Source organism: Mya arenaria, chromosome 15 (genome assembly GCF_026914265.1).
Source record: "Mya arenaria isolate MELC-2E11 chromosome 15, ASM2691426v1".
Taxonomy (NCBI): domain Eukaryota; kingdom Metazoa; phylum Mollusca; class Bivalvia; order Myida; family Myidae; genus Mya; species Mya arenaria.
Window position 1 is genome coordinate 8,705,952 of NC_069136.1, and position 27,346 is coordinate 8,733,297.

Here is a 27,346-nt window from a genome sequence, read left to right on the forward strand (position 1 = left end):
CCCAATTAGAGAGCCATTTTTACAAGATCAAAAATTTTGATAATTTATTAGATTTTAATTATGTTTATTAATCTAGTACTACAAGCATAAATAGAAATGTAATTTTCTGTTCCAAATTGTAATATTTGATTTTTTTCCAATTGCTGATTTTTTTCCCCCGTTTCGGCTCATATGGAAAATTCTCCAATTGGAGTTTGCCAAAACCCCGCGGAGGACCTAAAATCCAATTGGTGGCCGGGAGAAATCAATTTTGGAATTAAAATTTTCATACTTCTTAAAACTTTTTCTTGAATTTTACTTAAAATATTTCTTATTTAATGCCCAAACTTTCTATGTGTCACTTTTGAAGTTGATATCTAAGATAATAAAAAAACTAAGTTTGCAAATAAACCGGATTTGCAAACTTATACCGGATGCTGTTTTAAAAGAAGTTATAATATTAAGTCATTTCTAACTTTAGTCTAAAATTTTAATTTTTAGTGTATATTTAAAGAATTTTAACATGAAAGTGTACTTTTAAAAATGACAATGAAAAGAAGTATTTCAGACATTATGGACAATTAATTATATTATAATCATTCTCATTCAGGTTTTCCCAGGTTTGACAGTGATAAATCTAACTCCTAGCATCATCCCTCTGGTGTATTGAGAATGATTATAATATGACTCTTGACTAGTCTTCAGATAGTTCAAATAGGAAATGACTTAAGATGTTCCATGAATACCAGCCCTGGTCTCTACCCGGAAAGCTGACTCAACAGTGACTCATATCAACTTACAGCCGTCTTCAGTACAAGAAAACAAGGAGAAGGCACGTGTGTTGTTCGTTAAACAGTTCCTTTATTTACATGTAGCACCTTTTAATCTCAAATACATTGTTCAACTTGTTAGTACAATAAGCTTTAGAGAAGGAAAATATTTTGCATCGAAGTAATAAACCATTTTGTGAAGTTACGTGACATTATTTTCAAATTATCAATGGCGTGTTCATTGATGTATATCTATAATCTGTTATAATAGCAGTAAGGTCATACATAAATAAGAAATTACTAAGGAGTCAAATACTTAGATGAACTATAAAAATGGTCAGAATGTTTCAAAATAAAAATACTGTTAGCATATTATCACTTGAATAAAGATAACTTTCAAAGCAAATGCATAGTTGCTTAATATTGCACTGATAAGTCTCTCTTTACAACATAAAGGGGCATAACTTTTGCACTCTTATAGTTTCATATTATATTGAAGAGTTTTTCCCCTTGACTCATACCTGCTTTCCTTTCTTTCTTCCACATTTTAAATTTCCACCATTTCAACAATACAGTAGTATAGTATACATGTAACTAGATGTTGCTGTCATTTTGCTAATAAAGCGTGAAACAGAAGCCTGGACTCGTTCCCTTTATTTTTGTATGAAATAGCAACTCATGAAAGATCCTTTATAAAGAAATGGATGTTTTTGAAAATGCATGGTATTTTTTATTGTTTTAGTTAGCTTTTGATAAGCCATAAGGAAAACAAATGTTCATTTCCAGTTTTTGAAACAACCGTTTTTTTGCACCGGACTCTAATGATTACTTTCTAGCAAGCAAACATTTTTGGGCTCTTAATTTCTTTCTCCTTTTGGTATTCATTTTTGGTAGTTTCTTGCACGGAAAAAGTGCATAATATATATACCCAGACAATATCACAATGTTAAAGTCTTGGTCGTGAAATAGGAAAAAAACATTTGTTTACGCCTAATGATAAATAATATTTAAGATAAACTGAAATGTATGAATTCATTGATTGTTATATATATTTACAAATGTCTGTAACTCAATAGTCTGTCTTTGGATGTACAGCTACAATATTAATATAAATCTACACAACTCTCAACCACACAGTCAAAATAAGTTAATAAATTACACAAATATCCAAACATCTACACAACTAAAGGGTTTACTACTGTTTCATTAATAGCATCATTAAACAATGGATTTATAATTGTTAAAAAGTAAAATAATCTCCATAAATACTGAAATGACATTATGTCCACATATTTTATAACATAAATAGATAAAATGTATTATGTAAACTTACTTTTATTAAGGTATACTATTATATGAAGACACACGATTTATTAAAAAAATCTTTATCTTATATGCCTGAAAAATAACATATCTTTATTAATTTATCCCCAAAAAATAAATATATATATATTAAAAAAAAACATTTATCTATGATATTTGCTAAAAAACTAAATTATCCCCATTATATTTGCCAAAAAAATAAGTATCTTTATAAAATATATGCCAATAAACAAGATGCATTTATTACCTATGCCAAAAGTAACAATTACCTTTATTAAATTCGTCAAAAAAATCAATTATCTTCATTATACTAGCCAAAAATATCAAAACTCTTGATTATATTTGCCACAATTTATTAAATCACTTATTTATGTTTAAGAAGACAAAGAGACTGCATTATTATGGCCTGAAAATGGAACTTGTCAGGTAATATCCTTTCCTAGTTCTGGATTCTACAGGTAGCAAAATCACACAAAAAATATCAGCATCTCTCACATTTTATATGCTGTCAGAAATCGAACATCACAATTTAAAGTGTAAGGTATCAAATTCCTTATTTAAATAACACTCTTTTTTTCTAAAATATTAAAAAATTGACAGCAAAAAACAACAATTTTTCATTAGGTTTTACTAAAATTATAAAAAAGCTGATGGTTTTAGGTTGGAATTTACCAATTTCTGTTGAATCTGTTGGTTACTGTTTGCTGTTTTTGTGTACAAAATAATAAATAAAATAACTTAAGAGCACATTTTGAAGTTAATACGATCACTGAATAAAATTGGTGAGAAGAACATTTAAATGATATATGGAGACAAAATGATGATGGGAGTATTTACAAATATTAACGTTCAACGAAATTTTTAAAATGTTTTCAGTAGAAAATGATAGTAGTATTACAAATACCTGGAAGTAATGTTCAAAAAAATACTGAAAATATGGCAAAAAAATCAGATTGTTTTTACTTTTTCAATTTTTATTTGGTTTTGTCTTTTTTCTTTTTTTTGAAGACTTTTAGTCGGAAACATCCTAACACACTGGCCTTCGGGGTGATAGGGCTGTCCTTGGGTTTCCCTTTCAATTTCTTAGACTCCTTTCTTTTCAAACTTGACTTGTCTATATCAGGCACTGCAGTTCTTGGCAATGAGCCTGATTTTGAATCAACGGAAGTGACATCACTATCACGTTGAGCATTGGTATTATATTGGTCAGTTTCACTGATGAGAAGTCTTTGGATTTCTTCGTTTGAACACATTTTTACATCGAGGAAGAACTCCTCTGGTGGTCGAAAATTTAGCTCCAGTTTTCGTACATTCACGAAATCGTCAATGTGATGTATGTAATATCCTGCAAAAGGCAAATGTTGATGTCACATCTAGATTCATAAAACACATAAAAAATCACTTATTTTAGAATGTGGATGAAAGTAATAACTCGGAGCTAACTTACCAACACTTAGTTTAATCAAGAACAAGATTGCACAACGAATCATGATATTACAAAAGTGTATTCATATGTATGCCATGTCAGGTTATCAAAGCCATGTATATGAGTTGTGGTCAATATAACCATATTATAGCCATATGTATGATTTGTGGTCATCATAGCCATATGTATTATTAGTGGTCATTAAAGCCTTATTATGGCCAAAATTATATCTTATACATTTTAGGCTACAGTAATAGAAAATATTGACTAAGGTCCAATGTGTGTATACATGTACAGACTAAAGTTTTTCAAGGGGTTAATAAGTCCATAGTTTGTGGCTGTCCCGGCCTTCTCATTTTAACACATATCACATAGATCTTCAACTGCTGCTTTGTTTTTGGCACCCAGCAACTGATGGCCATGATTTTCTCCCAGTTTATGTAGCCCACCTGGACTTGAAGACCTTGTTATATGTACTATAGAATGTCCTTCTGATGTAGGCAACAGTTTGTACGTAAATGTTATAGTTTGTACACTAAAATAACAAACAAGGAAAACACTAGGGATGGACACAGACGCAAGGCCATCTGTCCACATACGTAGAGGTGTAGCTTGATCAAAATAAGTGCAGGCCCTGCTTAAAGGGCTCCCATTTTCTTTATCTTCAATGCACCACGGTATGAGCTTTTCCTAATATGTACAGACTAAAAATCACTTTTGAGAAATTTATGTACAACACTGACTAGGCCTACATAGTCAATATAATTGTACATGAAAGATATTTGTGTATGATTTTTGATACGGCAAACATCCCACTCACATAAAGACATGCAGAATACCTAAAATAGAGGCTCCTCAATGACTATGGCCTACAGTGCAGAATAAATTTTGGAGTTTTTAAGTCCACTTAACATTTCCCATCACCTGATGAAAAGTAATAATATCTGTTGCTGTTAAGAAGGCTACTGCATGGAAGACTTGGGGACAATGATGAAATGTATACCGTACCTGGGTGGGCGTATGGCTGGATGAGTTCCGCCCCTACAGCGGAGTGGAAACATCGGAAGAATCGCTCATCTGGAACTTCCCGATCCAGGGTGTCATCACAGTAGCTCTACCAAGAAAGAATCATTATATGATAGTGATTGTGATTTTTTTATTCAATACCACTTTCAAGTGATTATGCAAATCAAACCTTGGTATATTTAATGCAATAATGCAAATTAGCAGCATACAAGTTCTTTAAAATGTTACGACAATATGAAGTGTTGTATTTTGTTCAGTACTGATAACATAAACAGGGACCACTAATACTTGAAACTCTTTACTTTATAAACATTCAATTGACTGTACCTGTATCTCTAAATGCCTGTAACTAGATGTTGCGAGGTAATAGAAGGGGTTGCTAAGCAACTGGAAAACCATCAAGCGACCTTTTCCATTTACATCTGGACCGAAATCTATCTGTCTGAACACATCTGAAAAACAATACATACATCTCTACAACTAAACAAATAAAGTTTTTCATGCATAATTTACTGCATAAAAAATATGTTTTTTTTATAGCTTCATTTACCGTTAAGTTAAATGTTGATGTCTGATAACAAGACTGTCAGTACTATAGTATATGATATAGTACTAACATAAGTATGATTTGTAAAAGGGTTTCAAATCTTTATCAAGAGTAAAAAATAAGGTTATACCATAACCTTTGTGTCATTATTGGCATCTGTGTTGTCATGGAAACATATGTGCAGGGTATTACTCAAGTTTTAGATGTATTTGGTAAGCATGTTGCCAGATATAATATGTACATGTACAACAAGGCCCATAACTCTGACTGGAATGTTTGTCAAATTTCTGCACTGACTTGTTTATTTTCATAACCTACTCCTACTTTACGTTAAAACAACAGTGACCATTAAAAACAATTCAGCAAGAACGCTACAAACAGATGTCAATATCAACACCGTTAGTTGGTCAAGGGGCCTTACTAAAAACAGTTAAGGGCCTTGCTTACAAATGTGTATGTATGTAGTAAATGGTAACATGTGAATTAAAGTTGCATATAATTATGTATATATCTTGACTGGAGGTCTGGCCAACAGTTGTGCATGATGACACCGAGGCTCTGACAATGTAACCTTGTTGTAATTACCAGAGTATTTCATCATCTTAAAAAAAAGAGGAGCTTAAAAGATGTAGGGACGTTACTAAATATTTAGTTTTTCAGAGGTTAAAACTGCCATACGTACTGTTCACAGTTGGCTGGTCTCTTTTCTTCAGGCTAACATGAAGACTTGTGAGATCAGCTGCCAGTCGGAAATGGTTTGATGTCTCTATGGTAACCAAGGGGTGGTCATTTTGAGCACATGTGTAGGGAGAGGTTAGCGGGCTGGACAGCGGCCGCGCTTTGTATGACCCATCTGTAATCAAGAAAGACTTCCAAGTTTTATCAAAAGCGTAGGGTTGGACTGTCCAGAAGCATCCCTCGTTAGGGAAATTTTATTTTATTTTTTGGAAAGGATGTAAGAGACATAAATGAGTAATACTATTAAAGGCCATAAATACTGTCAATTATATGAAGTAACAAATGTGTTAGTTTCCAAAATTAATCCTTATAAGAAGAATTGAATGTGAAGCATAAAAAACTCACCGGAAGTTCTGGTCCTGACTAGGGCCCGCCTTCGTGGCTGTAAGTCCGCTTCCTGTAAAAGCACCATATGGTCAGTGTCACTGTTACTCAAGCTCATATGTCAAGAATTTCTTTTTTAATGACCGATGGTCAACTTTCAGTTTTGTATATACTATCCATACTTCTATTGATACTGTCTTATAATCACAGTTCTGCAATGTTATCAAATGAGTGAAATGTCTGTGTTCTCAGCACATTCACACCAACCACTTTTCATTTATTTTTATTTGACTATTAAACAATTTTCCTTGAAATTCGTAGGCGTCTCAAGCGAAGTATGAATGAAGACAGCCTAAGCTAATTGTTTAAACAATCCTTTACTGTCCACGTCTTAATACAATAGGATTCACAAAACACAATTGTGTTGTATATCAGATGTAAGCTCAAATTATAACTATCAATAATGCACGTTTTTACAATACAGTCAAGCTTACAACTAAAGCCAATCCTTGATGATATTGACTTTGAGATGGTTATCGTAATCTATATCAGATATTGCGGGTATTTTCTCTAGCCCGTGGTTAGAACGCAGTTAAGGATTAAAACATTTTTGCGGTTTATTGTAAGCTCATTATGAGTGATTGCACGACTGTATGTTAATGTTTGCTAAAGGCCCTTCAGGGTGGAGCTTCCTTAGTATATACATGACTTGTGTGTAGGCTTGAATAATTGTCGTAAAATCTGGAAAAAAAATCACATTTTTTCGTGAGGTTTTGATTGACTTCAGTTGTGGTTATCAGGAATGCAGTGTTATGTCACAAATACTACCTCTAGAGTAAAGCCCTATAACACTATTGGTTGTAGTAAAGTCTGAAGTCACAGTGAAGTGACTCATGGTCCGACCATGACTGTCATCACCACAGACTAACCCAGTGACCTGGCACAGTGTAAGCCTAGCAACAGGTTGCAGACAGACTATGACAACAAAGAAAGTGACAAATTCGTTTTCTCATAAATGTTTATTTCTAAAGTAGTTATTAAGATTAAACAAAAAAGTATATAATAAACTAACTTTGGCCTGTTAAACAACTTACAATTAAAGTATATTATATAAATTTACAACCCCTTAAAAGCTACATATGCACAGGACATTTTATAAATGTGCAAATTTAATAGTGAAGTTCTACTTTGTGATCAATTATTTATCTTATTTATTTTCTTCTGACAACAAAACACCTAACATCTTAGGGATTGCCAACTTGGTTTAGCATTACAGCAGGACAATTGGGATTGCCAATTTACCTGGTGTAGCATTACGGCAGGACATTAGGGATTCCCAACTTGGTTTAGCATTACGGCAGGACATTAGGGATTGCCAATTTACCTGGTGTAGCATTACGGCAGGACATTAGGGATTGCCAATTTACCTGGTGTAGCATTACTGCAGGACATTAGGGATTGCCAATTTACCTGGTGTAGCATTACTGCAGGGCATTAGGGATTGCCAATTTACCTGGTGTAGCATTACGGCAGGACATTAGGGATTGCCAACTTGGTTTAGCATTACGGCAGGACATAAGGGATTGCCAATTTACCTGGTGTAGCATTACGGCAGGACATTTGGGATTGCCAATTTACCTGGTGTAGCATTACTGCAGGACATTTGGGATTGCCAATTTACCTGGTGTAGCATTACAGCAGGACATTAGGGATTACCAATTTACCTGGTGTAGCATTACTGCAGGACATTAGGGATTGCCAATTTACCTGGTGTAGCATTACAGCAGGTCATTTCAGGAACAGAGTAAATATGAACATCAAATTTGAAGTTGAACAGTCTTTAATACACATTACTTAATTTACAAGTGACAGTTAAAAAACAATACGTGCTCCAGAATGTTGTTCATAAGAGCAGTGTTTTGAAACAGTTTTGTTTCATAATATTAATGTTCTGAACAGTCCTAGATCAAAAGACCTTTTTGAAGTGTTCACACATATTAACATGCGCAGTGGCAGCTCTACTGGGGGGGGGGGGGGGGGCACAGACGGCCCGTGCCCCCCCAGCGGGCCGGCAAGTAATGTTTTTTGGGGCACATCTTTATTGATTTAACTGTACAAATAAGTTGTTTTGTCACATTTTAAATTTTATACATGTATAAGCATTTGAGCAAATAAACAATTGAACCTGATTATCGAGTATAATATCGTAATATACGAAACAAAAAAGTCTCTTGAAAATGACATCGGGGCCGGAACATTTGATAAAAAAAATGGCGCCGCATTTTACACAGACAGCTGATCAAAAGTAGAAAAATATGGCTGCAGTTATACATGTAAGTTTACTGTTTTCGGAATATATCATACACCAGAAATAGAAGTTGTTTTAAACTGTAAACATGCATGTGCACATTATATGTTCCTCATTTCTTTTAATAATGTCATTGTATGTCAACAAGAATGTGTGCATGACGTGCATTTAACAAAAGTTTAAATTCAAAACATTGCCGCATTGAAACTTTCCATTTCGGCCTTTATTATCATCTAGTTCTCGAAATTATGCTAGAGCATTTGTAAATTAATACATAATAATTTATTTGAAACCCTTTTTGAAATTTGTTGACATCCGAGGTACCTTAGTAACAGTATCGTTGAGTGCAATCAATATACTGTAGGTTTATATAGCATTTATTCTACGGCATATGCATGTGTGTCTCAGGTGGACGAGTGGTTAACGACTTAGCCTGTTAATCCGTCGACCCTGGTTCGATTCCCCAAACCGGCTAGATATCTTTTTTGCTTTTTGAAAGGTTTATCTTAGATCAGTAAATGCTATCTTTTTAATTCAATTGATCTGCCAAACATCATTGACAGTGAAGACAAATGTTAATTCCATATCATTATATGATTAAAATAATGCATTCAAAAAAAGTTTGATATATTTATAATTAGTGGTGCACCCCCATTTAGAACGTCCTGGATCCGCCACTGCATGCGAGGATATGATGGATATTAACTGTTGTTATTTATAAAATGAATTACATGAGAAATCGCTAAATATGGGTCTCATTAAACTACAATTCTCCTTCCTGCCCTAGTTTTGCCCAGCAGTGATTTTGGGCGTTTTCCTCCCCGCCTTTTGCTATTTTAGTCCATTGGCAAAAGTTAATATTTACAGTTGTCATTATAACAAGTACATTTATCAAACGTATTACTTTCCACCTAGTTAATGTTTGCACACATTGAATTTTAACAACAATATTACCTCCAAATTGTGACTCTAAGTGGCTTAGGGTGATATTTTATTGTAAAATGATCTTATCTGGAGGGTTAAATTAGTTTATATTGTTAACTTAAGTGGTTGTCGGGTAAACAATGTTTCGCCCACATTTTTTGGCATAAATGGAATATTTGACATAAAAAGACAAAAATACATTGTAATAACTGATACGCTGTTATACAACACTTATAATTTAAATCCGGTTTCCATATATAATATCTAGTTGCATTCTGAAATTCTTTCAAACATGCATTTCTTCATTTTTGTGTAAAAATAGAGTTTTGCATTGAACATTTACTATGAAGCCTATTTTGGTTTTTTCCTCCCAAGTTTGTTCTTCACCAAAGGCATGTTTGTCTTGTAAATAAGCCCTGAGTAGCTTCGCCATTCAATAAAATACCGCCCTAAATTCTTTCATCGCAGATGATGAATATTTTATCACTTACAATATTTAAAGGGACTTTCTCATGTGGACCCAAAATAAGTTTTTCCAGTAATGCTTCTCAGGTACACTTGTTTTATAATTATTTCACTTTTTAAATACCAAATGGCAGAAAAAATATATAAATAAAGTTTAAAACAAAGCCTTGGTTCTAGTGGTGATCGAAACCTGGTGCCGGCACAATAAGGAATAAATAGAAAACTGATACCATATCCACTCCCAAACACAGATTCTGATACAGTGCAGCCTTGTGCTGAATCTTGTAACTAACACTTTTCAAATTCATGGTCTTCAAAGACAATATTTGAGCATATGTTATAACATTTGTTCAAGGGTTTCAGCTGTCAGTATCTTAATTAGTTTAACACCCCCAATAATTAAATGCCACACTTTATTTCATAATAGAAAAAAAATACATTAAAAATTGAATTTCACAAACCATGAAGTAGTCCCTTTAAGGCTAATTTTGTTCATTTAAAATACACCCAGCTTGTGACTGTTTATTTACTTCTGTAAATAGCAACAAGTATTATAAGCCAAAAGGCATTGTTATATTTGTATATATATATATATACATATATATGTACTATAATAGCCACCAGTCATTGCTTTATTTATCCCTGGATTTTCCAATGTGTTATCATAAGCCTTGACTTGTAAATCAATCAGCCTTATATTATACACTGAATGTTATCTTCTGATTTCCAAAATACTTTCTAGGTCGCATGTCTTCTAAATCATCTTTCAAATTATCATGCAATAATAATGGGACTCATGAATTCATAAAATTTATAATGGTGACAGTTTCTTTAAATGTATTCCTTTTACCTATTTTAAGTAAGGAACACCAAAACGGAAAATTGCTATTGGCAAAATAAGGCATTTGATCTCACATTTCAATATCTGTTAACAATAGAAATCTTATTTAAACTTGTCATGTTTTATCACTTTACAAGTATTGTATGTTTGCTGTCTGACCCTATAAAACACTTAAATGATCATGTCTCTTAAAAAATAATTTCCTGTTGTATACCCTTTTGTGCTCCATATTACACACAACATACAATTATAAAGTGACTGTATACTATTTTAAACATACTATTTTTAAACAAATTTTGTCCATTTGTGAGTATAAAAGCACCATCTGTTTTATAATACTGATTTAACACAATCTCGGATGATTGGCATTTTTCTGTCCTGGTGGTGTCAACTTATTCATGTGACAGACGTCACAAGTTCAAAAAAAAGAAAGAAAAGCAGTGGTTGTAGTCTTGGTTTACATGGTTATGTTACATTTATTACACAATTTGCGTTGTTAGTTGATATACTTGATCTGTCAGGCAACTGTGGCAACATTATTATGACGACATTCTTAACCTTTGTCACTTTTAAAATTGTATAAATTTAGTAACAATATCTTTCACTACGTCAAAAAAACGTAAAACGTATTTATTATTTTTTATCTATCATATATAAGGCAATAGTGGGAAGACACAGTGCTGTACTTCTCTCTGTAGCTTATTCAACTGAAATGCTTTACTGCAATGCACCAGTCAATTATTATCAGGGTCCCCCCATGTCTGGGAAATAGCGGGGACTTTGACATTTGGTCCAGCCAATCCCAGGTAAATTCCCGCTCTATGGGGGCAAACTGCTGGTAAAATCCCTGCCGAATGCCCTAACATCCCCAGGAACATCCTGTAATTTGAAACTGACTTCTTTCAAATTGGGAAAGAATCAGGATGAGGCTCCATCTCTTTTAAATATCTCGCGAGATCACGTTAAACTCAGGGAAAAGCTTAGCAAAATCGCGGACAAATCCTGTTAAAAAAAAATCCTAATACAACGTCATTCTCTGCTACTTTGCTACTTTTGGCGGGAAAAAAAATCAGAGCATTCACTCAGCACTGCGGGGCACCTGAAAGGTAAAAACACGACCTATTTTCCCCTCTACACCCCAAGACCTTGGGGGGGCTACAAGGAACAATGGACTGGTGCATAAAGTGTATACGACAGGAAAGCTGAGAATAATGATGTGTACTCCCTTAAAACGTTAACAACAAAAGTGACTGAGGTAGCACGCTGAAGGTAATGGAACTCTACTGACCATCTCAGAGTACATGGTGGATGGAGGGAAATTTGACACTGACTTCAGTACATGGGAGATGGAGGGAAGGACACTGACTTGTGTACATGGGAGATGGAGGGAAGGACACTGACTTGTGTACATGGGAGATGGAGGGAATGACACTGACTTGAGTCCATGGGAGATGGAGGGAATGACACTGACTTGCGTACATGGGAGATGGAGGGAAGGACACTGACTTGTGTACATGGGAGATGGAGGGAAGGACACTGACTTGTGTACATGGGAGATGGAGGGAAGGACACTGACTTGTGTACATGGGAGATGGAGGGAATGACACTGACTTGAGTCCATGGGAGATGGAGGGAATGACACTGACTTGCGTACATGGGAGATGGAGGGAATGACACTGACTTGAGTACATGGGAGATGGAGGGAATGACACTGACTTGTGTACATGGGAGATGGAGGGAATGACACTGACTTGTGTACATGGGAGATGGAGGGAAGGACACTGACTTGTGTACATGGGAGATGGAGGGAAGGACACTGACTTGTGTACATGGGAGATGGAGGGAAGGACACTGACTTGTGTTTATGGGAGATGGAGGGAAGGACACTGACTTGTGTACATGGGAGATGGAGGGAATGACACTGACTTGCGTACATGGGAGATGGAGGGAATGACACTGACTTGAGTACATGGGAGATGGAGGGAAGGACACTGACTTGTGTACATGGGAGATGGAGGGAAGGACACTGACTTGTGTACATGGGAGATGTAGGGAATGACACTGACTTGAGTCCATGGGAGATGGAGGGAATGACACTGACTTGAGTACATGGGAGATGGAGGGAATGACACTGACTTCAGTACATGGGAGATGGAGGGAAGGACACTGACTTGTGTACATGGGAGGTGGAGGGAATGACACTGACTTGAGTACATGGGAGATGGAGGGAAGGACAGGGAAGGACACTGACTTGTGTACATGGGAGATGGAGGGAAGGACACTGACTTGAGTTCATGGGAGATGGAGGGAATGACACTGACTTGTGTACATGGGAGATGGAGGGAATGACACTGACTTGTGTACATGGGAGATGGAGGGAATGACACTGACTTGAGTACATGAGAGATGGAGGGAATGACACTGACTTGAGTACATGGAAGATGGAGGGAATGACACTCACTGTTCGATTATGTGGTAGATGGAGGGAATGTCGCCCGCCTTTCTCTCCCTGCTGTTCCAATTTCTCTTGCTCCTCCGAAATACGGTCCAGAATATAGTCACTGAACTTGTAGTTGTTCACGAAATTTACCGTGCTTATGATCATGGTTGCATGTTGTATATGGAGTATATCTCGCTCTTCTTTTGTCTGTCTGTCTGTGGTTTTGTTGGAACTTTGAGTCTTTATTAGGAAGGATCTCACTTAGTTTGTTTCTATGTTGTATTGATTGTTCCTGAATCCTGATCAACTGTTCGATCTGAAAAAAGAAAGTTTGGTCAAAATATTTTTTCCTGTCCAGCAAATTTCATTGCAAGACAGCAATTTTTTGTTGTCAATGATCAATAATTTAGAACTGAATTTTTTAAACATGAGTCGTACAATGTGGAATTAGCATAAATTTTATTAAATACAGAAATCCATCAGCAAAACAATAACTTAGCAGCTTAGATTAAATGGCCTTCAGGAGCAAAACACATATTAAACTGAATACCTGTTGAACTGTTATAAAATATACAGCAAACAAACACTAGTAGAAAACAGTACTATGATAAAGGCCTTCAGACCTGCGGTTAACTGTTGACCATAACCATCATTCACTTGTGAAGACTACGTTTAAAGCAAATATACTCGTTTGCGTAATCATTTGTGAATAATTTTATGGGCATAAAAAATAATGCTCGATTCCACTAACCTGACCAACCCTAGAATTTCCTCCTGACACTAATAGGAGGTTTTTGGATTTTCTAAAAAATGTACATTTTTAGTGACATGTTAAAATTTGACCATTTATTTTTTAAATTTCTACAAAAGTGATATTTAAGGAATGAATTGTGTGATTGATGTCATTATAATGGGGTATGAATGCCAATGATAATTATCTTTATAGCAATTATGCTTTTATAAATTTATCTAAGTAACATAAAAAACTGTTTTCAAGAAAATTTAACCCTTTTTACCCTTGTGACATTGATAATAATAAATTAAACAATAATAATAGAAATTATTATTCCAACTCTTATAATTCTCCAATCTTGTACACCAGGCACAAACTCAAACATTTATAAACATTTATATGTGACAAAATTGATATAAATATTCTCCGACCAGGAACTACTACCAATGTTTACGTCAAGATTATTAATTGTTTCATTATTTCAAGTACATAAATCCGCAGTAAAAGGATGCCTGAGTGAAATGACTAATGACTTAAGCAAAAACACTCGAAATTTATTATTTATCATGTGAAAGTGGTTTCTCCATTTAAGATACATTAACCATAAAATCATGATCTATTTAATGATAATACTGTAACAATAACTTATTTTTAATGTATAATTGCGTATCAAAGTATTAAATAATAATATTGTTTACTCATGAAATGACTTAAAGTGCTTCAATGTAATAATCTCGCTGAACTCAATCTTAAGAAAGATTTTCCAATTGGAGACCTTTTAATTTATATTAAACAATATTCCCTTGACATACAGTATTTAAATTATAGTATTTACTTTTAGTTTAGTTAATGATTATTCATTCCTGCTCAATGGTAAAGGCTTCAAGAGTCTTAAACTTAAGTCTGACCTTAGTTGGTTATTGAATATGGCCCCGTGAGAGGTCAACAGAACATGCCCCTTGCGGAGCTTGAACCCATGACTACTAGACCACCCTCACCTCGTCACATTAAACAGGTTGACAAAAGTATAGCAAAACTAAATTAATTAATCTCATTTACCCCTGGCAAACAATTTCACAAAGACTTCTATATGTTTCTAAGATCAAGCTGCAATCTTTTGGTGACAAAAATTCCTATGACTAACCATTGGTCTTGACCATACTGACAAATGATAATACTGGGGATTAGCCTGCAGGATAAAAGAAGCTTCTGAAATGCAAGTTGAAACCCCCTACAGTGATGACAGTGGTAGGAGAAGGCTACACAAACTGATTACTTGATGCCTGTGGGGTAGAATCCATTGTTCCAGGATGCTTCCAGCTTTTAGCAGCGGAGTTTCACCACATTTACTCAATCCAGTAAATCTTACCACTTTTGTCATTAGAATGAAACCCAACACTGTCAGGGGTTGCGCCAAACAATGGCAGTGAGTCCACTTGCCTTCATAAACAATTTCCTCATGCACTGAGGCCTTACAAATAGATACTTTGTCAAAAAATCTAATTGTCATGCTGACAATTAAGTTTCAAGGAATAATGTCAAATGATAGAAAGAACTGACACATTGAAGAAGTCAAGAACAAGTATTCATGAAGGAGTTATAGTATAAAGTTTATTGTACTATGTAGTAAACCATTGTGCTGGACCACAAATGGCACATACAAATGTTTTGTTCACAAAATAGTTAAGCGTGGGACCAATGAGTTTTTGTAAAAAATTTAAATACATACATTTTTCTATGTATTTTATAAAATGCCAAAAAAAGAAGATATATATATGCAGCTCACCGAAGATATGGTTTAAGTCCCTGGGTTATTTTAACTGTCTTTATTTCCAAAAATTATGAAATTGATTGATTTGAAATAATAGTTTTTAAATTTTAATTCCCAAGTCAATGAAAATTCCAAATTATAACTGCTCTCTTCAATGAATGAAGCAAAAAGATGAAGGTTAAAATCCAGAAAACCACATTAACCACAAAACTTCAGGTTTGCTAATATCATATGTATTTTGTGTTAAGTTTGTCTTCTGACACTCCCTCACCATTCAGACAGGGATATGAATGGAATGAACAATGTCACAGGAATACAGCACAGGTAATAGCAGGAAGAACCTTCAATCAATGAATTTACTATACTGATAAATGAATAAAATATGACATTATTACACCAATGGTGAGAATATCTGAACATACACAGGAGTTGGATGGCTTAATCTAATACTTGAAACTTTGAAAACTTCATTAAAAAGTTATGCAAAGTCCTGCATTCATATACATGAGTCCCCTGTCTGCATGAATACGTTTGTCTGCATCTGCAACTTAAAGTGGAAACCATATCCAATGTGTCCGCGACAAGAATACAGAACATCTTTTATCCAAGCAGAAATATCATCTGATAATGAACAAGTCATTGTACTTCAATTATCCGATTGTTTTTCACATTTACCAATATAAATGTTTGATATATATGTAAAAAAGGCTTTATCATCATTTCCATGTCACGATGTAGAAAAATGACATAAGAGAAACCAAGATAGATTTAAAAGCATTCTCTGGTTTGCTTTGTGACAATTTTCCTTCTTTATTTTTATTTATTGTTTTGCAATTGTTTCTGTCTATTTTTCAAGTATGCTTCTGCTTCGGACTTTTACTAACTGAATGATGGGCATGGAAAAACATGGAGTGGAAACAACAGTATTGATCAGATGGGCATGGGGAACATGGTGTAGACCCAACAGTACTAATCTGAATTGGGCATGGGGACACATGGTGCAGACCTTACAGTATTCAGATCAGATGGGCATGAGGACACATGGTGTACACCTTACAGAGTCCATCAAATGGGCATGGGGACACAGTCATGGTGTATACCCAACAGTATTGATCAGATTGGCAAGGGGACACATGGTGTACACCTTACAGAGTCGATCAAATGGGCATGGGGGCACATGGTGTAGACCCAACAGTATTGATAAGATGGGCATGAGGACACATGGTGTACACCTTACAGAGTCGATCAAATGGGCATGGGGACACAGTCATGGTGTAGACCCAACAGTATTGATAAGATGGGCATGGGGACACATGGTGTAGACCTAACAGTATTGATGGGATGGGCATGGAGACACATGGTGTGAACCTAACAGTATTGATCAGACCCAACAGTATTGATCAGATGGGCATGGGGACACATGGTGTAGACCCAACAGTATTGATCAGATGGGCAAGGGGACACATGGTGTAGACCCAACAGTATTGATCAGATGGGCAAGGGGACATATGGTGTGGACCCAACAGTATTGATCAAATTGGCATGGAAACGCATGGTGTAGACCCAACAGTATTGATAAGATGGGCATGGGGAACATGGTGTAGACCCAACAGTATTGATCTGAATTGGGCATGGGGACACATGGTGCAGACCTTACAGTATTCAGATCAGATGGGCATGAGGACACATGGTGTAGACCTTACAGAGTTGATCAAATGGGCATGGGGACACATGGTGTTTACCCAACAGTATTGATCAGATTGGCAAGGGTACACATGGTGTAGACCCAACAGTATTGAGATAGGCATGGGGACATATGGTGTAGACCTAACGGTATTGATGGAATAGGCATGGGGACATATGGTGTAGATCTAACGGTATTGATGGGATGGGCATGGGTACACATGGTGTGGACCCAACAGTATTGATCAGATGGGCATGGAGGCACATGGTGTAGATCCAACAGTATTGATAAGTTCTGCATGGGGACACATGGTGTAGATTGAACAGTATTGATCAGATGGGCATTGGGACACATGGTGTAGACCTTACAGTATTGATCAGATGGGCATGGGGACCCATGGTGGGGACCCATCAGTATTGATGGGATCGGCATGGGGACACATGGCGTAGACCCAACAGTATTAATGGGATAGGCATGGGGACACATGGTTTAGACTCAACAGTATTGATCAGATGGGCATGGGGACACATGGTGTAGACCCAACAGTATTTATTGGATGGGCATGGGGGCACATGGTGTAGACCCAACAGTATTGACCAGATGGGCATGGGGACACATGGTGTAGACCCAACAGTATTGATCAGATGGGCATGGGGGCACATGGTGTAGACCTAACAGTATTGATGGGATGGGCATGGGGACACATGGTGTAGACCCAACAGTATTGATGGGATGGGCATGGGGACACATGGTGTAGACCCAACAGTATTGATAAGATGGGCATGGGGGCACATGGTGTAGACCTAACAGTATTGATGGGATAGGCATGGGGACACATGGTGTAGACCCAACAGTATTGATCAGATGGGCATACGGACACATGGTGTAGACCCAACAGTATTAATAAGATGGGCATGCGGACACATGGTGTAGACCCAACAGTATTGATCAGATGGGCATATGGACACATGGTGCAGACCCAACAGTATTGATCAGATGGGCAAGGGGACATATGGTGTGGACCCAACAGTATTGATAAGATGGGGATGAGGACACATGGTGTAGACCTAACGGTATTGATCAGATGGGCATACGGACACATGGTGTAGACCCAACAGTATTGATCAGATGGGCAAGGGGACATATGGTGTGGACCCAACAGTATTGATAAGATTGGCATGGGGGCACATGGTGTAGACCCAACAGTATTGATAAGATGGGCATGGGGACACATGGTGTAGACCTAACAGTATTGATAAGATTGGCATGGGGGCACATGGTGTAGACCCAACAGTATTGCTCAGATGGGCAAGGGGACATATGGTGTAGACCCAACAGTATTGATAAGATGGGGATGCGGACACATGGTGTAGACCGAACAGTATTGATAAGATGGGCATGGGGACACATGGTGTAGACCCAACAGTATTGATCAGATGGGCAAGGGGACATATGGTGTGGACCCAACAGTATTGATCAGATGGGCAAGGGGACATATGGTGTGGACCCAACAGTATTGATCAGATGGGCATGCGGACACATGGTGTAGACCCAACAGTATTGATAAGATGGGCATGGGGACACATGGTGTGGACCAAACAGTATTGATTAGATGAGCATTGGGACACATGTCAAGGACCCAACAGTATTGATCAGATGGGCATGGGGAAACATGGAGTGGACCCACCAGTATTGAACAGATGGGCATGAGGAAACATAGTGTGGACACAACAGTATTGATCAGATGGGCATGAGAAAAACATGGTGTTGACCCAACAGTATTGATTGTCCCCGGTATGGGCATGAAGAAACTTGTAGTGGACCCAACAGAATTGATCAGATGGGCATGAGAAAAACATGGTGGGACCCAGCAGTATTGATCAGATGGGCATGAGGCAACATGGTGTAGAAGAGGTATATTTTAAGTGAGAAATGAAGAAAAAATGTAAACTGGATTTCAGGATGAGGTTTGAGCACCCAAAATAAAGGGAAAAAACAACTATAACACTCCATAATATAGTGAACGTATTTGTCTTGATGCAATTGTCTATAATATGCTTATTGGCAAATGCACACTGCTAGTTATGCAAAATTAAGTTAGTTTTCAATGTGCTTGTTTGATTATGATTTATGTAAATCTCATTATTACCGGTAGTAGTAGAAGTAGTTGTAAATGCGTACTTTGAAAGACACAGTAGTCAATTACAGTAAACACATGACATACGGCACGCAGGCATTAACAATAAATTAAGTGAAGGTAAGTAAAGTTGTACACATAGACAAATGCGGCAGTCAATTACATATAGGCACAATGCAATTGTATAATGGAGGCACTTTAGAGGAATGCACATGCAAACAAAGAATAGAAATGTCATAGAAGCATGCACCAACTGGTGGATAATTAATGAACAACTTCCATATAAAAAAATTATGTCAATAATATTAAAAATTTCACACAAATGGTCAGAAATGTGTTTAATTGAGTAATTTAAGGTTTTAACTGCCAAGGTTAGGGTTATATATTCAGTTTGTAATTTTTTTGTTTTTATAATCATAAAATGAGCTTTTGAACAAAACAATGGAAATATTTGATTATCTAAAGGTTATATAAAGCATTCAATTTTAAGAAGGCAGAAGGGTTCACATGCTGGTTTCCATGAAGGAAGAAAGGTGCAACCATAAAAAAAATGGAGAGAAAAGATGCAGCACCCTTCCCTTAGTTCAGTCTCTTCCTATTATAATAAAACCATAGTTGAATGTACTTAATACAATACACCGGGAATGTGGAGACTATGTTATGGTCATTCAAATTAACACATTCAGGAGGATTAACAGGAACAGGTGTTTTAATTGTAACCATCTTAAGGATAAAATGCATTCTGTTATAGAATTTATTTTCCAGCAAACATTTGACATTGCCTGACATTGCCTTGACATTGGACTCCTGTGTGGGTTTGACGTGGGATTTTGGTGGGTTTTGCAATTTAAAGTAGCTTTATGTCAACACCCAACTCCACTTTGCAATTACGACCAGAAAATGTGTGGGTTCAAAACTCTACCTGTTATATTGTGGCTTCATGTGAAAGTTATATTTTAATAAACTTTTTCTCTATTAAGCAATTTAAAATTCCTCAGAATCTCTTCTGTTCTTTTCTGTTCTCACGTATGTACCAGTACATTTATAACAACAACACATTTTACAAAGAATGTATGTGATAATATTGTTAATGTGGCTAAAATGCAAGGACTGACAAATGTCAAGTCTAAATGTTATCAAACGTTCTTGATGGACCGACGAAATACCAAGTCCAGTCATCAAAAGTTCTTGAAGGACCTATGAAATTCTAGGTCTTGTCAACAAAGTTTCATGAAGGACAAATGAAATACAAAGTAGTGTGATCAAACCTTCTTGAAGGACAAATGAAATGCCAAGTCATGTTATGCAACATTGAATTCTTCAGAGCACAGACTACACATTCTACACACCAGGGTGAATGTTTCTGTACCATATGAGTCATAATTCAGAGATCACACATCACAAAGGATATTTTTACAAATGTGAAACTCATTATTATGTAATCAGGTTCCCTTGGTGTAATTAATTTCAGGTCATATAATTATTATACAAAATAGGGCAAATTCATAAAAAAAGGCCTATCCATTCATTTACCCTCTGAAATATTAATTTATATTTGGAAAAGTATGCATAGAATTATAAAGATCATTTGAGGCTGAAATTATCCTTAACCCCATAACTACATTTAAAGCATTTATCTTTCGGTTCTGGGGTGCATGTCCAGTGTTGCACAAGACCCAACCCTTAAATACACGCCCCCACACCATCACCTCACCACCCCACCAAGATACGCCCTCTCCAACGCCTAATCCTGGATCCTAAATGTGTTGTTCAATACCATGCAACTATAACATACATTGCAATTAAACCTCCATGAAAATAAAACATCTTTCCTTCATAGCCCAGAGGAACTACCTGTTGGTATGATACGTAAATTTAATCATGGTACAGTTATGTTATACTTAATGTTGCTCGTCTACATTACGAATATATTGGTATCCCATTACAAAAGACGAAAAGGTTTGATCATATTGTGAATAAGCAATTTTATGGGATGATAAAATAATTTTATTCCAGACTTCAGAAAAGGAGAGGTTTAGTGTCTACCTTTCATAGTATGCAGTGCAAAATTAATGCAGACTCCGTTATTTCATTCTGTTTCTAGTGTCAAATTTACCTTTGTTACATGCCGTGTAATTGATGTTCCAGTGTAAAAGTCAAAACTTTTAAAGAAAATATCTTTTAGCATTAATAAAGTGTAAAAAGTCTCAAGAGATCTCATTACAGCCAAGTTATAATTTGTCAAACATATATATATATATATATGTATCAGGGGCGTAGCTTGGCAAAAATCAATGTGTAGGCCCCGTTGTTCTAGGGGGGTTCGAAAAAATTTAAAATCCTATATCACCGCAGCTGTATTTTGTGGCATTTTTTGAAAGAAAAATATTTTATAATTTTGCAGTTTTTGTCAAGCTGAAAAGAATATTCCATACTTGTTCTAAAGCAGTTAAAATTTTCAACAAAAATTAAAATTGATTATTGAAAAACTCTTCGTACTGTATTCAGAATATATAAATGACATTAATATATAACCGACCATGTAAATAAAAGTAATCAGACTAAGAAACCAGAACTAGATAGTAATCGTACAAATCAAACACTTTCTGTAGCAAAGGCCGGCTTCACTTGCTTCAGATAAAGTTAAGCTTCCTGCACTTTCTTGAAGCGAATGTATTCATAACATTATTAATGTCGACGTCCATGTCCTTGTGAATATGCAGTAATGCCAACGATGACATCCTGTCTGTGCTCATGGTCGACAGCAAATAGTTCTTGATTCGCTTCATATATAGCACCAAACGATCATTCGCATGATGCTGATGTCGGTGGCATTGTCAACAGTACTCCGAGAATGCCATAAATACATGGGTACAAATCTGCAGCCAAGGTGGTCTACTTTCCGCGATATTCCACCAAACTCTCCACCTCACAACTTCATTACCGAAAGCTTCAAACGAATGCTGGAGATCTGGAGCATATGCAGCATATATGGACGGAAGCATTTCATCTTGTAGACCTGGCAATCAGTTTGGCAGAAGATACTGTGCCGTGAAGCGGTCTTCATTGCTTAAATTGGGGGCTTCCATTTCCTGTATCAAATGGTCAAGGAATACATTGAATAGTGTTATTATCCAATAGTCGGAAACTGTATCTACATCCGGGTTAGCGCGGTGATTTTGCCTACAGGCCAACTTGGTCTCGACGTGATTATATCAAATTCCGCGATTGTTCAATATATTTATATATATACATACACTTTTAATGCAGGTAAAATGCACCTGAGTGAATTTGTGCTCTTTTTTAACACAAAAATATGCTCTTTTAACGCAGAAAAAATGCACTTTTAACGCATTTTTTTCCATTAAATTTGGGTGCAAAAGATTCCCTTTCAGTAAAAACGGAAGTGCGTTTTAAGCGTGTTTTTTAGGGATCAAAACGCACTTCTTTACTGAAGTGTGTTTAACTGCGTTTTTAACCCAAAAATACGCACTTAAAACGCAGTTGAGTGTGTCTTTTCTATAAGTGCATTTTTACCTCCAAAAAGCGCACTAAAAACGCACATATTACAAGAAGTGCTTATTCTTTCCCAAAAAACGCACTCAAGTGTGTTTAAACTGCGCTTTTTTGGAGGTAAAAAACGCACTTCTAGAAAAGACGCACTCAACTGCGTTTGAAGTGCGCATTTTGGGGTTAAAAACGCAGTTAAATGCACTTCTCAAAGAAGTGCATATTTTTCCGCACTTTTAAGTGCGTTTTTACACAGAAGTGCGTGTGCATTTTTAATCCTAAAAAACGCGGTTTAAACACACTCAGTGCGTTTTTTTGTGTAAGTTCGTTTTAAGTGTATGTTTTTTGTTAAAAATGCACTTAAAATACACTCAAGTGCGTTTTTTGTAAAAAGCGCAGAAAAAATACGCTTAAGTGCGCTTTTCTGTTCAATTTTATTCACTTTTTACGCACTCTGTAAGAAAAATACGCTTAAAACGCAGTGCCAATACCGCTGCGTTTAACGCGCGTTTTACGTACGTTAAACGCGCGTTTTCTGCACTTTTTTGAGAAGGGATAATTACAGGCTTAAAGCTATGGCAAAAAATATATTTTGTCACAGACAAGATCACAAACAAGAGCTGTCACAGTATGTGACAAATGCCCCCGAATGTGACATTGACGTATGAACAAGGTCAGTACATGAAAGTTATAGATCAAACACTGACCTTTGATGTATGCATGTGGATCTTGCATATGACACACAATCTTTATATGCCAAACACATGTGCCAAGTTTTTGTTGTAAATCTTGTCATATTCCATTGTGAATAAACACCTAAGTTTGACCTTGACCTTAGAGGTAGGGACATGGGTCTTGCAAGCAACACGTTGTCTTGGTATGTCAAACACATGTGGCAAGTTATTTTAAAATTTGTCCATACAAGAGAAAGTTACAGCGCGGAAATGACAACCTATACTCTGTGTCCTTAAATGCAGCATTCCATTGTCAATAAACACGCAGACATGACAACCTATACTCTGTGTCCTTATATGCAGCATTCCATTGTAAATAAACACTAAGTGTAACCTTGAACTTAGAGGTAGAGACACAGGTCCTACAAGCGACATTTCGTCTCGGTATGTCGAACACATATGTGGCAAGTCATTTTAAAATCTGTCCATACAAGAGAAAGTTACGGCCCGGACACAACAACCTATACTCTATGTCCTTATATATATGCAGCATTCCATTGTGAATAAACATTAAGTGTGACCTTGACTTTAGAGATAGGGAAATGGGTCTTGCACGCGACACGTCATCTTCGTATGTCAAACACGTGTGGCAAGTCGTTTTAAAATATGTCCATACAAGAGAAAGAAACAGCCCGGACATGACAACCTATACTCTATGTCCTTATATGCAGCATTATATTGTGAATAAACACCTCAGTGTGACCTTGACCTTAAAGGTTGGGACACGGGTCTTGCACGCAACACATCAACTTGGTATTTCAAACACATATGGCAAGTTATTTTAAAATCTGTCCATACTAGGGAAAGTTACAGCCTGGACACGACAACCTATACCATTATGTACTTACATGGAGCATTCCATTGTGAATAAACACTAAGTGTGACCTTGACCTTAGAGTAGGGACACGGGTCTTGCACACGACACGTCTGGTATGTCAAACACATGTGGCAAGTTATTTTAAAATCTGTCCATACAAGAGAAATTAAGTTATAGCCCGGACACAAGTTATTGAGCCTGACACACGGACGGACGGACAGACGGACAGTGCGATTTTAATATGCCCACCTTTGGGGGCATAAAAATAATCTAACTTGGACAACAAATATCCAAAATGTGTGATAACATTTGACCGAGTTGAGTGAACCGTACATCAAAACCACAAAGAATGAATTTGATAAAAACCTGAAACACTCTATAAATGTTTACAAATTGACCACCACATTGGTGCTTAAAAGTAACCTTGCACATTGCATGACCCAATACTTAGTTGTTTGTGCACTGAAACATTGGCAATTATACAAAGACCAGAATTAGTCATGCAGGTGGTTTAATTGATTTCATAGCTGAGGACATGATGATGATGCGTTGTTGATTATGCTGTGATGATGATGATGATGATGATGATGATGATAATGATGATGATGAAGACAAAAACAACGACCATGAAAATTATGTTGATAATGTTGAGGCTGATTATGATGATGATGGTGTAGTCCATATAAACAGCCGCTTCAGAGTCTTTGATAATTTTTGTGTTGGCGACACAATAAATATCCAAATGTTAAAAAACATTCCCTAAACGCGCATTATTGTGGCTAATGATGGTGATGATGCTGAAGACGACGACGATGATATTTAAATGATGTTGATGATGCTGGTGAGGTTGATAATGCTGTTTATGTTGCTGTTGCTGCTTCTGCTGCTGCTGATGATGATGATGATATGTTGATGGCAATGTTGATGATGATGGTGATGATGATGATGATGAGGACAACAATGATAATAATGGTTATAATAACGATGATGATGATGATGATGATGATGATGATGATGATGAATATGCTGCTGCTGCTGCTAATGATCATGATGATAATGATGCTGATATTGCCGAATATGCTGTTACTGCTGCTAATGATGATGATGATGATGATGATGATGATGATGATGATGATGATGATGATGATATGATGATGATGATGATGAAGACAACGACTATGATATATAAATGATGTTGATGATGCTGGTGATGTTGATGATGCTGTTTATGCTGCTGCTGCTGCTGATGATATGTTGATGGCAATGTTGATGATGATGGTGATGGTGATGATGCTGATTATGACGACGACAATGATAATGATGTTCATGATGATGATGATGATGATGATGATGATGATGATGATGACGACGATGCTGCTGCTGCTGCTGATATTGCTGCTGCTGCTGCTGCTAATAATGATGATGATGATGATGATGATGATGATGATGATGATGATGATGATGATGATGATGATGATGAAAATGATGATAATGATGATGGTGGTGGTGGTGGTGGTGGTGGTGGTGATGATGATGATGATGATGATGATGATGATGATGATGATGATTATGATGACGACGACTAGGATGATGATGATAATGATGATGATGATGATGATGATGATGATGATGATTCATTGAAATTGTGTTTCATAACAAATACGCATTTAACGATCTACGTGCCAATATTTCAACCCAAAACTTCAGTCAACATGTCATGTTCTGCTATTAATTAGAACAGGAACATAAAACAGCTTCAATGTAAAACACTATGAAATGTGTCAGACAAATGATGTAATTCATTACAACAGATATCGAGTTGTAGACACCATTGCGTGGAACATTTTATAAGATATTTTTCGTAGGGTGTGTGTTTTATTATGATCATAATTTGTAATACAGAACAGCACAATTTAGATCCAAGAGTGCATAATTAAATGAACTTGGTTGGTATATATGTTGATACAGTTCAAAGTGAATCAACTTTTAAAAGTATTAACGAAGTACAGCCTGGTATTAGGATGATTTACTGGTCGGCTACGACAATATATGTAATCAATTGAATAATATCGTATTATCTATAATGCAGATCTATATATATGTATTTGGATGTTTGGAATTGATCACAATACTAAGCGTAACTGTAGCCGGTTTTTGTCAACCTAGCTTCATATAGCTACAATAATGAGCGAAAAAAAAACAACGTCTAAAGACTCGTTGACGGCCATTTAATAGTTGACTAGTCAACCCACCTGATCAAGTTACTGTTCCTATTTACCATAAAGCGGACTTACTTGCTAATAAGCGATAAACTAGGTCAACTCCCAGTACATTCAAGCAACCGTAAGATATTGCACGATGACATTGAAATAAAATATATAATAAATAAATAGTTTCATATTGATAAACATGACATGTATATGTTTACTCACTGAGACGCAGTAAAAATTATGACTTCGACTATAAATCCTGTACAGAAATCCTTAACACACTCTCTCTGTAGGTTACTTAAGGTTAGATATCAATAAAACTAGATTTCATTCACAAAATGTCTTAACATGATGACAGACCAATTACGTATATCTAATTTTAGAAAGTTAAAATAGCAACGAGTCTGAACAGGAATGCGATTGTGTCCCGGCTTTGTATAAAACATGTAATGAAATATTTGCCGATGATTGCCGAAGAGGACGGAAAAACCCATACGGAGATTGCCGAAAGTTGATCAAGTTTGTGTTAACGACAGCCAAGGGAATAAACATGACAATAAATAGCTTATGTTAATTTGTTCAACGAAAGAATGTCTATGATTGAGGTATATTATAAGTTCTGATGCAAATATAGGTAGC

The 27,346-nt window shown here is 36.2% G+C and overlaps 1 protein-coding gene across 7 annotated transcripts; it reads right to left on the reverse strand.

The window, feature by feature from the left end:
- Positions 1–818: 818 nt before the first annotated feature.
- LOC128218962 (uncharacterized) lies at positions 819–27,120 on the reverse strand. 7 transcript variants are annotated; one of them, XM_052926748.1, is made up of 8 exons: positions 26,930–27,120; positions 22,029–22,528; positions 13,133–13,427; positions 6,155–6,206; positions 5,754–5,924; positions 4,852–4,976; positions 4,507–4,612; positions 819–3,417 (listed from the first exon to the last, which is right to left on the reverse strand). In XM_052926748.1, the coding sequence occupies exons 3-8, from the start codon at positions 13,274–13,276 to the stop codon at positions 3,047–3,049; spliced, it is 969 nt and encodes a 322-aa protein (XP_052782708.1). In that variant the 5' UTR covers positions 13,277–13,427; positions 22,029–22,528; positions 26,930–27,120; the 3' UTR covers positions 819–3,046. The 7 variants fall into 7 exon arrangements, with proteins under 7 accessions (XP_052782708.1, XP_052782704.1, XP_052782710.1 ...); XM_052926744.1 differs by lacking the exon at positions 22,029–22,528; XM_052926750.1 differs by lacking the exons at positions 22,029–22,528; positions 26,930–27,120 and adding an exon at positions 15,631–15,777.
- Positions 27,121–27,346: the final 226 nt, after the last annotated feature.